At 56.4% G+C, this 16,451-nt stretch overlaps 1 protein-coding gene across 1 annotated transcript in view; it reads left to right on the top strand.

Moving 5' to 3' along the window:
• PRR14 (proline rich 14) overlaps window positions 1–16,451 on the top strand; it is a gene marked incomplete in the record, with an annotated part of 38,730 nt that overhangs the window by 5,895 nt on the left and 16,384 nt on the right. The window contains 1 exon segment of the mRNA XM_073635273.1: window positions 15,383–16,328. Coding sequence (XP_073491374.1) covers window positions 15,383–16,328 — 946 coding nt within the window.

A 16,451-nucleotide genomic window follows, 5' to 3' on the forward strand; every position in this document is an offset into this window, starting at 1 on the left:
GAGGAGGAGACTACAGGAGAGGAGGAGACTACAGAGGAGGAGGAGGAGACTACAGAGAGGAGGAGGAGACTACAGGAGGAGGAGGAGACTACAGAGAGGAGGAGACTACAGGAGGAGGAGACTACAGAGGAGGAGGAGGAGACTACAGAGAGGAGGAGACTACAGAGGAGGAGGAGACTACAGAGAGGAGGAGACTACAGAGAGGAGGAGGAGACTACAGAGAGGAGGAGGAGGACTACAGAGGGAGGAGGAGGAGGAGACTACAGAGAGGAGGAGGAGACTACAGAGGAGGAGGAGACTACAGAGAGGAGGAGGAGACTACATAGAGGAGGGAGGAGACTACATAGAGGGGAGGAGGAGACTACAGAGAGGGGGAGGAGACTACAGAGAGGAGGAGGAGACTACAGTAGAGGAGGAGACTACATAGAGGGGAGGAGGAGACTACAGAGAGGAGGAGGGAGGAGGACTACAGAGAGGAGGAGGAGACTACAGAGAGGAGGAGGGACTACATAGAGGGGGAGGAGACTACAGAGAGGAGGAGGAGGAGACTACAGAGAGGAGGAGGAGACTACAGAGAGGAGGAGGAGACTACAGAGAGGAGGAGGAGGAGACTACAGAGAGGAGGAGACTACAGGGAGGAGGAGGAGGAGGAGACTACAGAGAGGAGGAGGAGACTACAGGGAGGAGGAGGAGACTACAGAGAGGAGGAGGAGACTACAGAGAGGAGGAGGAGACTACAGAGAGGAGGAGGAGACTACATAGAGGAGGAGGAGACTACATAGAGGAGGAGGAGACTGCAGAGAGGAGGAGGAGGAGACTACAGAGAGGAGGAGGAGACTACAGAGAGGAGGAGGAGACTACAGAGAGGAGGAGGAGACTACAGAGAGGGGGAGGAGACTACATAGAGGAGGAGGAGGAGACTACAGAGAGGAGGAGGAGACTACATAGAGGGAGGAGGAGACTACAGAGAGGAGGAGGAGGAGACTACAGAGAGGAGGAGGAGGAGACTACAGAGAGGAGGAGGAGGAGACTACAGAAAGGAGGAGGAGACTACAGAGAGGAGGAGGAGGAGACTACAGGAGGAGGAGGAGACTACAGAGAGGAGGAGACTACAGGGAGGAGGAGACTACAGAGAGGAGGAGGAGGAGACTACAGGGAGGAGGAGGAGGAGACTACAGAGAGGAGGAGGAGGAGACTACAGGGAGGAGGAGGAGGAGACTACAGGGAGGAGGAGGAGGAGACTACAGGGAGGAGGAGGAGGAGACTACAGGGAGGAGGAGGAGGAGACTACAGAGAGGAGGAGGAGACTACAGAGAGGAGGAGGAGGAGGAGACTACAGGGAGGGGAGGAGGAGACTACAGAGAGGAGGAGGAGACTACAGAGAGGAGGAGGAGACTACAGAGAGGAGGAGGAGACTACAGGGAGGAGGAGACTACAGAGAGGAGGAGGAGGAGACTACAGGGAGGAGGAGGAGACTACAGGGAGGAGGAGGAGACTACAGGGAGGAGGAGACTACAGGGAGGAGGAGGAGGAGACTACAGGGAGGGGAGGAGGAGACTACAGAGAGGAGGAGGAGACTACAGAGAGGAGGAGGAGGAGACTACAGGGAGGAGGAGGAGACTGCCAGAGAGGAGGAGACTACAGAGAGGAGGAGGAGGAGACTACAGGGAGGAGGAGACTACAGGGAGGAGGAGACTACAGGGAGGAGGAGGAGGAGACTACAGAGGAGGAGGAGACTACAGAGAGGAGGAGGAGGAGACTACAGAGAGGAGGAGACTACAGAGGAGGAGGAGGAGACTACAGGGAGGGAGGAGGAGACTACAGGGAGGGAGGAGGAGACTACAGGGAGGAGGAGGAGACTACAGGGAGGGGAGGAGACTACAGGGAGGAGGAGGAGACTACAGGGAGGAGGAGACTACAGGGAGGAGGAGGAGGAGACTACAGGAGGGGGAGGAGGAGACTACAGAGAGGAGGAGGAGACTACAGAGAGGAGGAGGAGGAGGAGACTACAGGGAGGAGGAGACTACAGGGAGGAGGAGACTACAGGGAGGAGGAGACTACAGGGGAGGAGGAGACTACAGAGAGGAGGAGGAGGAGACTACAGAGAGGAGGAGGAGACTACAGAGAGGAGGAGACTACAGGAGGAGGAGACTACAGGGAGGAGGAGGAGACTACAGGGAGGGGGAGGAGACTACAGAGAGGAGGAGACTACAGGGAGGAGGAGGAGACTACAGGGAGGGGGAGGAGACTACAGAGAGGAGGAGACTACAGGGAGGAGGGAGGAGACTACAGGGAGGGGAGGAGACTACAGGGAGGGGGAGGAGACTACAGGGAGGAGGAGGAGACTACAGGGAGGGGGAGGAGACTACAGGGAGGAGGAGGAGACTACAGGGAGGAGGAGACTACAGGGAGGAGGAGGAGGAGACTACAGGGAGGGGAGGAGGAGACTACAGAGAGGAGGAGGAGACTACAGAGAGGAGGAGGAGGAGGAGACTACAGGGAGGAGGAGACTACAGGAGGAGGAGGAGACTACAGGGAGAGGAGGAGACTACAGAGAGGAGGAGGAGGAGACTACAGAGAGGAGGGAGACTACAGAGAGGAGGAGACTACAGGGAGGAGGAGACTACAGGGAGGAGGAGGAGACTACAGGGAGGGGAGGAGACTACAGAGAGGAGGAGACTACAGGGAGGAGGAGGAGACTACAGGGAGGAGGAGGAGACTACAGAGAGGAGGAGGAGACTACAGGGAGGAGGAGGAGACTACAAGGAGGAGGAGGAGACTACAGGGAGGAGGAGACTACAAGGAGGAGGAGGAGACTACAGGGAGGAGGAGGAGACTACAGAGAGGAGGAGGAGACTACAGAGAGGGGGAGGAGACTACAGAGAGAGGAGGAGACTACAGGGAGGAGGAGGAGACTACAGAGAGGAGGAGGAGACTACAAGGAGGAGGAGGAGACTACAGGAGGGGGAGGAGACTACAGGGAGGGGGAGGAGACTACAGGGAGGGGGAGGAGACTACAGAGAGGGGAGGAGACTACAGAGAGGGGGAGGAGACTACAGAGAGGGGGAGGAGACTACAGAGAGGAGGAGGAGACTACAGAGAGGAGGAGGAGACTACAGGGAGGAGGAGGAGACTACAGGGAGGAGGAGGAGACTACAGGGAGGAGGAGGAGACTACAGGGAGGAGGAGGAGACTACAGGAGGAGGAGGAGACTACAGAGAGGAGGAGGACTACAGAGAGGAGGAGGAGGAGACTACAGGGAGGAGGAGGAGGAGACTACAGGAGGAGGAGGAGACTACAGGGAGGAGGAGGAGACTACAGGGAGGAGGAGACTACAGAGAGGAGGAGGAGGAGACTACAGAGAGGAGGAGACTACAGGGAGGAGGAGGAGGAGACTACAGAGAGGAGGAGGAGGAGACTACAGGGAGGAGGAGACTACAGGGAGGAGGAGACTACAGGGAGGAGGAGGAGACTACAGAGAGGAGGAGACTACAGGGAGGAGGAGGAGACTACAGGGAGGAGGAGGAGACTACAGAGAGGAGGAGGAGACTACAAGAAGGAGGAGGAGACTACAAGAAGGAGGAGGAGACTACAAGGAGGAGGAGGAGACTACAAGGAGGAGGAGGAGACTACAAGGAGGAGGGGAGACTACAGGGAGGAGGAGGAGACTACAGGGAGGAGGAGGAGGAGACTACAAGGAGGAGGAGGGAGACTACAGGGAGGAGGAGGAGACTACAGAGAGGAGGAGGAGACTACAGGGAGGAGGAGACTACAAGGAGGAGGAGGAGACTACAGGGAGGGGGAGGAGACTACAGAGGAGGAGGAGACTACAGAAGGAGGAGGAGACTACAGGAGGAGGAGGAGACTACAAGGAGGAGGAGGAGACTACAGGGAGGAGGATATACTACAAGGAGGAGGAGGAGACTACAGGGAGGAGGAGGAGACTACAGGGAGGAGGAGACTACAGGGAGGAGGAGGAGACTACAGGGAGGAGGAGGAGGACTACAGAGAGGAGGAGGAGACTACAGGAGGAGGAGGAGACTACAGGGAGGAGACTACAGAGAGGAGGAGACTATAGGAGGAGGAGGAGGAGACTACAGGGAGGAGACTACAGAGAGGAGGAGACTATAGGGAGGAGGAGGAGGAGACTACAGAGAGGAGGAGACTATATAGGGAGGAGGAGGAGGAGACTACAGAGAGGAGGAGGAGACTACAGAGAGGAGGAGGAGACTACAGAGAGGAGGAGGAGACTACAGGGAGGGGGAGGAGACTACAGGGAGCAGGAGGAGGAGACTACAGGGAGCGGGAGGAGACTACAGGGAGCAGGAGGAGGAGACTACAGGGAGGGGGAGGAGACTACAGGGAGGAGGAGGAGACTACAGAGAGGAGGAGGAGACTACAGAGAGGAGGAGGAGGAGGAGACTACAGGGAGGGGGAGGAGACTACAGAGAGGAGGAGGAGGAGACTACAGGGAGGGGGAGGAGACTACAGAGAGGAGGAGACTACAGGGAGGGGGAGGAGACTACAGGGAGGGGGAGGAGACTACAGAGAGGAGGAGGAGACTACAGGGATGGGGAGGAGACTACAGAGAGGAGGAGGAGACTACAGAGAGGAGGAGGAGGAGACTACAGGGAGGGGGTGGAGACTACAGAGAGGAGGAGACTACAGGGAGGGGGAGGAGACTACAGAGAGGAGGAGGAGACTACGAGGAGGAGGAGACTACAGGGAGGGGGAGGAGGACTACAGGGAGGAGGAGGAGACTACAGAGAGGAGGAGGAGGAGACTACAGGGAGGGGGAGGAGACTACAGGGAGGGGGAGGAGACTACAGAGAGGAGGAGGAGACTACAGAGAGGAGGAGGAGACTACAGGGAGGAGGAGGAGGACTACAGGGAGGAGGAGGAGACTACAGGGAGGAGGAGACTACAGAGAGGAGGAGGAGACTACAGGGAGGAGGGAGGAGACTACAGAGAGGAGGAGGAGACGACTACAGAGAGGAGGAGGAGACGACTACAGAGAGGAGGAGGAGACGACTACAGAGAGGAGGAGGAGACGACTACAGAGAGGAGGAGGAGACGACTACAGAGAGGGGGAGGAGACTACAGGGGGAGGGGGAGGAGACTACAGGGGGAGGGGGAGGAGACTACAGGGAGGAGGAGGAGACTACAGGGAGGAGGAGGAGACTACAGAGAGGAGGAGGAGGAGACTACAGGGAGGGGGAGGAGACTACAGAGAAGAGGAGAAGACTACAGAGAGGAGGAGGAGGAGACTACAGGGAGGAGGGAGGAGACTACAGGGAGGGGGAGGAGACTACAGGGAGGGGGAGGAGACTACAGGGAGGAGGAGACTGCAGGGAGGAGGGAGGAGACTGCAGGGAGGGGGAGGAGACTGCAGAGAGGAGGAGGAGGAGACTGCAGAGAGGAGGAGGAGGAGACTGCAGAGAGGAGGAGGAGGAGACTGCAGAGAGGAGGAGGAGGAGACTGCAGGGAGGAGGAGGAGACTGCAGGGGAGGAGGAGGAGACTACAGGGAGGAGGAGGAGACTACAGGGAGGAGGAGGAGGAGGAGACTGCAGAGAGGAGGAGACTGCAGAGAGGAGGAGAGTACAGGGAGGAGGAGGAGACTACAGAGAGGAGGAGGAGGAGACTACAGAGAGGAGGAGGAGGAGACTACAGGGAGGAGGAGGAGGAGGAGACTACAGGGAGGAGGAGGAGAAGGAGACTACAGGGAGGAGGAGGAGGAGGAGACTACAGGGAGGAGGAGGAGACTACAAGGACGAGGAGGAGACTACAGGGAGGAGGAGGAGACTACAGGGAGGAGGAGGAGACTACAGAGAGGAGGAGGAGGAGGAGACTACAGAGAGGAGGAGGAGGAGGAGACTACAGAGAGGAGGAGGAGGAGACTACAGGGAGGAGGAGGAGATTACAGAGAGGAGGAGGAGGAGACTACAGGGAGGAGGAGGAGGTGACTACGGAGGAGACTAGGAGGAGACTACAGAGAGGGGGAGGAGACTACAGAGAGGGGGAGGAGACTACAGAGAGGAGGAGGAGACTACAGAGGAGGAGGAGATTACAGAGAGGGGGAGGAGACTACGAGGAGGAGGAGACTACAGAGAGGAGGAGGAGGAGACTACGGAGAGGAGGAGGAGGAGACTACAGAGAGGAGGAGGAGCCTACAGGGAGGAGGAGACTACATATAGGAGGAGGAGACTGCAGAGAGGAGGAGGAGACTGCAGAGAGGAGGAGGAGGAGGAGACTACAGAGAGGAGTAGGAGGAGACTGCAGGGAGGAGGAGGATACTGCAGAGAGGAGGAGACTACAGGGAGGAGGAGGAGACTGCAGAGAGGAGGAGGGAGACTGCAGAGAGGAGGAGGAGACTGCAGAGAGGAGGAGGAGACTGCAGAGAGGAGGAGGAGACTGCAGAGAGGAGGAGGAGGGGGGAGACTGCAGAGAGGAGGAGACTACAGAGAGGAGGAGGAGACTGCAGAGAGGAGGAGGACTGCAGAGAGGAGGAGGAGGAGGAGACTACAGAGAGGAGGAGGAGACTACAGCGAGGAGGAGGAGGAGGAGACTACAGAGAGGAGGAGGAGGAGGAGACTACAGAGAGGAGGAGGAGACTACAGGGGGAGGGGGAGGAGACTGCAGGGAGGAGGAGGAGACTACAGGGAGGAGGGAGGAGACTACAGAGAGGAGGAGGAGACTACAGAGAAGGGGGAGGAGGAGACTACAGGGAGGGGGAGGAGGAGACTGCAGGGAGAAGGAGGAGTCTACAGGGAGGAGGAGACTACAGGGAGGGGGAGGAGGAGACTACAGGGAGGGGGAGGAGGAGACTACAGAGAGGAGGAGGAGGAGACTACAGAGAGGAGGAGGAGGAGACTGCAGAGGGATTGGGCACTGCATGGAGAGGGGGAGGAGACTGCAGAGGGATTGGGCACTGTATGGAGAGGAGGAGGAGACTGCAGAGGGATTGGACACTGTATGGAGAGGAGGAGGAGACTGCAGAGGGATAGGGCACTGTATGGAGAGGAGACTGCAGAGGGATTGGGCACTGTATGGAGAGGAGGACTGCAGAGGGATTGGACACTGTATGGAGAGGAGGAGGAGACTGCAGAGGGATTGGGCACTGTATGGAGAGGAGACTGCAGAGGGATTGGGCACTGTATGGAGAGGAGACTGCAGAGGGATTGGGCACTGTATGGAGAGGAGGAGGAGACTGCAGAGGGATTGGGCACTGTATGGAGAGGAGGAGGAGACTGCAGAGGGATTGGACACTGTATGGAGAGGAGGAGGAGACTGCAGAGGGATTGGACACTGTATGGAGAGGAGGAGGAGACTGCAGAGGGATTGGGCACTGTATGGAGAGGAGGGAGGAGACTGCAGAGGGATTGGGCACTGTATGGAGAGGAGACTGCAGAGGGATTGGACACTGTATGGAGAGGAGGAGGAGACTGCAGAGGGATTGGGCACTGTATGGAGAGGAGACTGCAGAGGGATTGGACACTGTATGGAGAGGAGGAGGAGACTGCAGAGGGATTGGGCACTGTATGAAGAGGAGGAGGAGACTGCAGAGGGATTGGGTACTGTATGAGAGAGGAGACTGCAGAGGGATTGGACACTGTATGGAGAGGAGGAGGAGACTGCAGAGGGATTGGACACTGTATGGAGAGGAGGAGGAGACTGCAGAGGGATGGGGCACTGTATGAAGAGGAGGAGGAGACTGCAGAGGGATTGGACACTGTATGAAGAGGAGGAGGAGACTTGCAGAGGGATTGGGCACTGTATGGAGAGGAGGAGGAGACTGCAGAGGGATTGGGCACTGTATGGAGAGGAGGAGGAGACTGCAGAGGGATTGGGCACTGTATGGAGAGGAGACTGCAGAGGGATTGGGCACTGCATGGAGAGGGGGAGGAGACTGCAGAGGGATTGGACACTGTATGGAGAGGAGGAGGAGACTGCAGAGGGATTGGGCACTGTATGGAGAGGAGGAGGAGGCTGCAGAGGGATTGGACACTGTATGGAGAGGAGGAGGAGACTGCAGAGGGATTGGACACTGTATGGAGAGGAGGAGGAGACTGCAGAGGGATTGGACACTGTATGGAGAGGAGGAGGAGACTGCAGAGGGATTGGGCACTGTATGGAGAGGAGGAGGAGGCTGCAGAGGGATTGGACACTGTATGGAGAGGAGACTGCAGAGGGATTGGACACTGTATGGAGAGGAGGAGGAGACTGCAGAGGGATTGGGCACTGTATGGAGAGGAGGAGGAGACTGCAGAGGGATTGGGCACTGTATGGAGAGGAGGAGGAGACTGCAGAGGGATTGGGCACTGTATGGAGAGGAGTCTGCAGAGGGATTGGGCACTGTATGGAGAGGAGGAGGAGACTGCAAAGGGATTGGACACTGTATGGAGAGGAGACTGCAGAGGGATTGGACACTGTATGGAGAGGAGACTGCAGAGGGATTTGGCACTGTATGGAGAGGAGACTGCAGAGGGATTGGGCACTGTATGGAGAGGAGGAGGAGACTGCAGAGGGATTGGGCACTGTATGGAGAGGAGTCTGCAGAGGGATTGGCCACTGTATGGAGAGGAGGAGGAGACTGCAGAGGGATTGGGCTCTGTATGGAGAGGAGGAGGAGACTGCAGAGGGATTGGACACTTTATGGAGAGGAGGAGGAGACTGCAGAGGGATTGGGCACTGTATGGAGAGGAGACTGCAGAGGGATTGGGCACTGTATGGAGAGGAGGAGGAGACTGCAGAGGGATTGGGCACTGTATGGAGAGGAGGAGGAGACTGCAGAGGGATTGGGCACTGTATGGAGAGGAGGAGGAGACTGCAGAGGGATTGGGCACTGTATGGAGAGGAGACTGCAGAGGGATTGGGCACTGTATGGAGAGGAGGAGGAGACTGCAGAGGGATTGGGCACTGTATGGAGAGGAGGAGGAGACTGCAGAGGTATTGGACACTGTATGGAGAGGAGGCTGCACAGGGATTGGACACTGTATGGAGAGGAGGAGGAGACTGCAGAGGGATTGGGCACTGTATGGAGAGGAGGAGGAGACTGCAGAGGGATTGGGCACTGTATAGAGAGGAGGAGGAGACTGCAGAGGGATTGGACACTGTATGGAGAGGAGGAGGAGACTGCAGAGGGATTGGGCACTGTATGGAGAGGAGGAGGAGACTGCAGAGGGATTGGGCACTGTATGGAGAGGAGGAGGAGACTGCAGAGGGATTGGACACTGTATGGAGAGGAGGAGGAGACTGCAGAGGGATTGGGCACTGTATGGAGAGGAGACTGCAGAGGGATTGGGCACTGTATGGAGAGGAGGAGGAGACTGCTGAGGGATTGGTCACTGTATGGAGAGGAGACTGCAGAGGGATTGGACACTGTATGGAGAGGAGACTGCAGAGGGATTGGGCACTGTATGGAGAGGAGGAGGAGACTGCAGAGGGATTGGGCACTGTATGGAGAGGAGGAGGAGACTGCAGAGGGATTGGGCACTGTATGGAGAGGAGACTGCAGAGGGATTGGGCACTGTATGGAGAGGAGACTGCAGAGGGATTGGGCACTGTATGGAGAGGAGACTGCAGAGGGATTGGGCACTGTATGGAGAGGAGGAGGAGACTGCAGAGGGATTGGGCACTGTATGGAGAGGAGACTGCAGAGGGATTGGGCACTGTATGGAGAGGAGACTGCAGAGGGATTGGGCACTGTATGGAGAGGAGACTGCAGAGGGATTGGACACTGTATGGAGAGGAGGAGGAGACTGCAGAGGGATTGGGCACTGTATGGAGAGGAGACTGCAGAGGGATTGGGCACTGTATGGAGAGGAGACTGCAGAGGGATTGGGCACTGTATGGAGAGGAGACTGCAGAGGGATTGGGCACTGTATGGAGAGGAGGAGGAGACTGCAGAGGGATTGGACACTGTATGGAGAGGAGGAGGAGACTGCAGAGGGATTGGGCACTGTATGGAGAGGAGACTGCAGAGGGATTGGGCACTGTATGGAGAGGAGGAGGAGACTGCAGAGGGATTGGGCACTGTATGAAGAGGAGGAGGAGACTGCAGAGGGATTGGACACTGTATGGAGAGGAGGAGGAGACTGCAGAGGGATTGGGCACTGTATGGAGAGGAGGAGGAGACTGCAGAGGGATTGGGCACTGTATGGAGAGGAGGAGGAGACTGCAGAGGGATTGGACACTGTATGGAGAGGAGGAGGAGACTGCAGAGGGATTGGGCACTGTATGGAGAGGAGGAGGAGACTGCAGAGGGATTGGGCACTGTATGGAGAGGAGACTGCAGAGGGATTGGGCACTGTATGGAGAGGAGGAGGAGACTGCAGAGGGATTGGACACTGTATGGAGAGGAGGAGGAGACTGCAGAGGGATTGGACACTGTATGGAGAGGAGGAGGAGACTGCAGAGGGATTGGGCACTGTATGGAGAGGAGGAGGAGACTGCAGAGGGATTGGGCACTGTATGGAGAGGAGACTGCAGAGGGATTGGACACTGTATGGAGAGGAGGAGGAGGCTGCAGAGGGATTGGACACTGTATGGAGAGGAGGAGGAGGCTGCAGAGGGATTGGACACTGTATGGAGAGGAGGAGGAGACTGCAGAGGGATTGGGCACTGTATGGAGAGGAGACTGCAGAGGGATTGGGCACTGTATGGAGAGGAGACTGCAGAGGGATTGGGCACTGTATGGAGAGGAGACTGCAGAGGGATTGGGCACTGTATGGAGAGGAGGAGGAGACTGCAGAGGGATTGGGCACTGTATGGAGAGGAGGAGGAGACTGCAGAGGGATTGGACACTGTATGGAGAGGAGGAGGAGACTGCAGAGGGATTGGGCACTGTATGGAGAGGAGGAGGAGACTGCAGAGGGATTGGGCACTGTATGGAGAGGAGACTGCAGAGGGATTGGGCACTGTATGGAGAGGAGACTGCAGAGGGATTGGACACTGTATGGAGAGGAGGAGGAGACTGCAGAGGGATTGGGCACTGTATGGAGAGGAGGAGGAGACTGCAGAGGGATTGGGCACTGTATGGAGAGGAGACTGCAGAGGGATTGGACACTGTATGGAGAGGAGGAGGAGGCTGCAGAGGGATTGGACACTGTATGGAGAGGAGGAGGAGACTGCAGAGGGATTGGGCACTGTATGGAGAGGAGACTGCAGAGGGATTGGGCACTGTATGGAGAGGAGGAGGAGACTGCAGAGGGATTGGGCACTGTATGAAGAGGAGGAGGAGACTGCAGAGGGATTGGACACTGTATGGAGAGGAGGAGGAGACTGCAGAGGGATTGGGCACTGTATGGAGAGGAGGAGGAGACTGCAGAGGGATTGGGCACTGTATGGAGAGGAGGAGGAGACTGCAGAGGGATTGGGCACTGTATGGAGAGGAGGAGGAGACTGCAGAGGGATTGGGCACTGTATGGAGAGGAGACTGCAGAGGGATTGGACACTGTATGGAGAGGAGGAGGAGACTGCAGAGGGATTGGACACTGTATGGAGAGGAGGAGGAGACTGCAGAGGGATTGGACACTGTATGGAGAGGAGGAGGAGACTGCAGAGGGATTGGGCACTGTATGGAGAGGAGGAGGAGACTGCAGAGGGATTGGGCACTGTATGGAGAGGAGACTGCAGAGGGATTGGACACTGTATGGAGAGGAGGAGGAGGCTGCAGAGGGATTGGACACTGTATGGAGAGGAGGAGGAGACTGCAGAGGGATTGGGCACTGTATGGAGAGGAGGAGGAGACTGCAGAGGGATTGGACACTGTATGGAGAGGAGGAGGAGACTGCAGAGGGATTGGACACTTTATGGAGAGGAGGAGGAGACTGCAGAGGGATTGGACACTGTATGGAGAGGAGACTGCAGAGGGATTGGACACTGTATGGAGAGGAGGAGGAGACTGCAGAGGGATTGGACACTGTATGGAGAGGAGGCTGCAGAGGGATTGGACACTGTATGGAGAGGAGGAGGAGACTGCAGAGGGATTGGGCACTGTATGGAGAGGAGACTGCAGAGGGATTGGGCACTGTATGGAGAGGAGACTGCAGAGGGATTGGGCACTGTATGGAGAGGAGACTGCAGAGGGATTGGGCACTGTATGGAGAGGAGACTGCAGAGGGATTGGGCACTGTATGGAGAGGAGACTGCAGAGGGATTGGACACTGTATGGAGAGAAGGCTGCAGAGGGATTGGACACTGTATGGAGAGGAGGAGGAGACTGCAGAGGGATTGGGCACTGTATGGAGAGGAGACTGCAGAGGGATTGGGCACTGTATGGAGAGGAGACTGCAGAGGGATTGGGCACTGTATGGAGAGGAGACTGCAGAGGGATTGGGCACTGTATGGAGAGGAGACTGCAGAGGGATTGGACACTGTATGGAGAGGAGGAGGAGACTGCAGAGGGATTGGGCACTGTATGGAGAGGAGACTGCAGAGGGATTGGGCACTGTATGGAGAGGAGACTGCAGAGGGATTGGGCACTGTATGGAGAGGAGACTGCAGAGGGATTGGGCACTGTATGGAGAGGAGACTGCAGAGGGATTGGGCACTGTATGGAGAGGAGGAGGAGACTGCAGAGGGATTGGACACTGTATGGAGAGGAGGAGGAGACTGCAGAGGGATTGGGCACTGTATGGAGAGGAGACTGCAGAGGGATTGGGCACTGTATGAAGAGGAGGAGGAGACTGCAGAGGGATTGGGCACTGTATGGAGAGGAGGAGGAGACTGCAGAGGGATTGGGCACTGTATGGAGAGGAGGAGGAGACTGCAGAGGGATTGGGCACTGTATGGAGAGGAGGAGGAGACTGCAGAGGGATTGGGCACTGTATGGAGAGGAGGAGGAGACTGCAGAGGGATTGGGCACTGTATGGAGAGGAGACTGCAGAGGGATTGGGCACTGTATGGAGAGGAGACTGCAGAGGGATTGGACACTGTATGGAGAGGAGGAGGAGACTGCAGAGGGATTGGGCACTGTATGGAGAGGAGGAGGAGACTGCAGAGGGATTGGACACTGTATGGAGAGGAGGAGGAGACTGCAGAGGGATTGGGCACTGTATGGAGAGGAGGAGGAGACTGCAGAGGGATTGGACACTGTGTGGAGAGGAGGAGGAGACTGCAGAGGGATTGGACACTTTATGGAGAGGAGGAGGAGACTGCAGAGGGATTGGACACTTTATGGAGAGGGGGAGGAGACTGCAGAGGGATTGGACACTGTATGGAGAGGAGACTGCAGAGGGATTGGACACTGTATGGAGAGGAGGAGGAGACTGCAGAGGGATTGGGCACTGTATGGAGAGGAGGAGGAGACTGCAGAGGGATTGGGCACTGTATGGAGAGGAGACTGCAGAGGGATTGGGCACTGTATGGAGAGGAGGAGGAGACTGCAGAGGGATTGGGCACTGTATGGAGAGGAGACTGCAGAGGGATTGGGCACTGTATGGAGAGGAGGAGGAGACTGCAGAGGGATTGGGCACCGTATGGAGAGGAGACTGCAGAGGGATTGGGCACTGTATGGAGAGGAGACTGCAGAGGGATTGGGCACTGTATGGAGAGGAGGAGGAGACTGCAGAGGGATTGGACACTGTATGGAGAGGAGGAGGAGACTGCAGAGGGATTGGGCACTGTATGGAGAGGAGGAGGAGACTGCAGAGGGATTGGGCACTGTATGGAGAGGAGGAGGAGACTGCAGAGGGATAGGGCACTGTATGGAGAGGAGACTGCAGAGGGATTGGGCACTGTATGGAGAGGAGGAGTGGACTGCAGAGGGATTGGGCACTGTTTGGAGAGGAGGCGGAGACTGCAGAGGGATTGGGCACTGTATGGAGAGGAGGAGGAGACTGCAGAGGGATTGGGCACGGTATGGAGAGGAGACTGCAGAGGGATTGGACACTGTATGGAGAGGAGGAGGAGACTGCAGAGGGATTGGGCACTGTATGGAGAGGAGGAGGAGACTGCAGAGGGATTGGGCACTGTATGGAGAGGAGACTGCAGAGGGATTGGGCACTGTATGGAGAGGAGGAGGAGACTGCAGAGGGATTGGGCACTGTATGGAGAGGAGACTGCAGAGGGATTGGACACTGTATGAAGAGGAGACTGCAGAGGGATTGGGCACTGTATGAAGAGGAGATTGCAGAGGGATTGGGCACTGTATGAAGAGGAGATTGCAGAGGGATTGGGCACTGTATGAAGAGGAGATTGCAGAGGGATTGGACACTGTATGAAGAGGAGATTGCAGAGGGATTGGACACTGTATGGAGAGGAGGAGGAGACTGCAGAGGGATTGGACACTGTATGAAGAGGAGACTGCAGAGGGATTGGACACTGTATGAAGAGGAGATTGCAGAGGGATTGGACACTGTATGTAGAGGAGGAGGAGACTGCAGAGGGATTGGGCACTGTATGGAGAGGAGGATTTAAAGGAAGAGTGCTTTGTACAGAAAAATAGGGGTGAGTATGGAGGAAATCAGAGAAGAGAGAAAGTCAGCTTTTGTCATATTTCTGCAATGCTTCAGACAGGGCAGATATAGGATAGTGTGTATAGTCACACCTCTAGGTGTCCCTGGCACTGGGCGGGTGATGGGCAGTACTCCAGACAGGGCAGATATAGGACAGTATGTACAGTCACACCTCTAGGTGTCCCTGGCACTGGGCGGGTGATGGGTAGTACCATAGACAGGGCAGATATAGGACAGTATGTACAGTCACACCTCTAGGTGTCCCTGGCACTGGGCGGGTGATGGGCAGTACCATAGACAGGGCAGATACAGGACAGTATGTACAGTCACACCTCTAGGTGTCCCTGGCACTGGGCGGGTGATGGGCAGTACCATAGACAGGGCAGATACAGGACAGTATGTACAGTCACACCTCTAGGTGTCCCTGGCACTGGGCGGGTGATGGGTAGTACCATAGACAGGGCAGATATAGGACAGTATGTACAGTCACACCTCTAGGTGTCCCTGGCACTGGGCGGGTGATGGGCAGTACCATAGACAGGGCAGATACAGGACAGTATGTACAGTCACACCTCTAGGTGTCCCTGGCACTGGGCGGGTGATGGGTAGTACCATAGACAGGGCAGATATAGGACAGTATGTACAGTCACACCTCTAGGTGTCCCTGGCACTGGGCGGGTGATGGGCAGTACCATAGACAGGGCAGATACAGGACAGTATGTACAGTCACACCTCTAGGTGTCCCTGGCACTGGGCGGGTGATGGGCAATGCTCCAGACAGGGCAGATATAGGATAGTGTGTATAGTCACACCTCTAGGTGTCCCTCGTACTGGGCGGGTGATGGGCAGTAACTATTTGTTTTATGCTGTAGGGATTAGATGTATTATATTTATACCCGAATATGAATCATTTTCTGTGCTGCAGTCCTTCACCCGACGACTGGCAGACTCCACCTACCCTCCAGAAGAAAGAGGTGACCCCAGACACTAAGCCACCCTTACAGACTTCTGCTTCCGGATATCATGGAAGAGCACTCCAGCACAATCCCTCAGTAAAGAGCACACCTTCTAGAGAGCAGGCCAGAGTACACCAGCGTGAGCCCCTGATACGGACCAATCGTTCTACGGATCGGGGGAATGTATCCCTGAACGAGCACCTATTACAGACTCCCCTTTCCAGAGATCTCAAGGAAAAAGCTCAGCATGGAGCCCCACTACAGACTCCTTCCAGTGTCCACAAGGAAATGGTCCTGCGTGGAGCCCCATTACAGACCCCTTCTTCCAGTGACCACAAGGAAATGGTCCAGCATGGAGCCCCATTACAGACCCCTTCTTCCAGTGACCTCAAGGAAATGGTCCAGCGTAGAGCCCCATTACAGACCTCTTCTTCCAGTGACCACAAAGAGATGGTCCAGCATGGAGCACTGTTGCAGACCCCTTATTCCAGTGACCACAAGGAAATGGTCCACTGTGGAGCACCATTACAGACCCCTTCTTCCATTGACCTCAAGGAAATGGTCCACTGTGGAGCCCCGTTACAGACTCCTTCTTCCAGTGACCACAAGGAAACGGTCCAGCGTGGAGCCCCATTACAGACCCCTTCTTCCAGACATTGGGAAAAATCCCAGCATGGACACCGAATACAGACTCCTCGTTTCAGTGACAAGGAAATAGCCTATCGTGGCTCCCCAATACAGACTCCTTCCTCCAGAAATCACCGGGCAATAATCCAGCATGGAACCCAATTCCAAACCACTCCATCCAGATACCGTAGACCTTGGAACGAGCATTGCGCTTGCCTGTTGGCATCACCTTTGGAAAGGACGGCTAACAGGGTCCTGTTTGTGGAACTGCATGACGTTTCATGTCAGGTGAGTGGAGGAGCTTTGCTGAGTCACGTGATCCTCCTGGAAGTAAAGCACTGAACATGTCACCACAGTCATATCTGTGTATAGGGACCGGTCCAAGGTGTAGTCCCAGCAATAATAGGGAGA

The sequence above is a fragment of the Aquarana catesbeiana genome, linkage group LG06 (genome assembly GCF_042186555.1).
Source record: "Aquarana catesbeiana isolate 2022-GZ linkage group LG06, ASM4218655v1, whole genome shotgun sequence".
In the NCBI taxonomy this organism is placed as follows: Eukaryota; Metazoa; Chordata; class Amphibia; order Anura; family Ranidae; genus Aquarana; species Aquarana catesbeiana.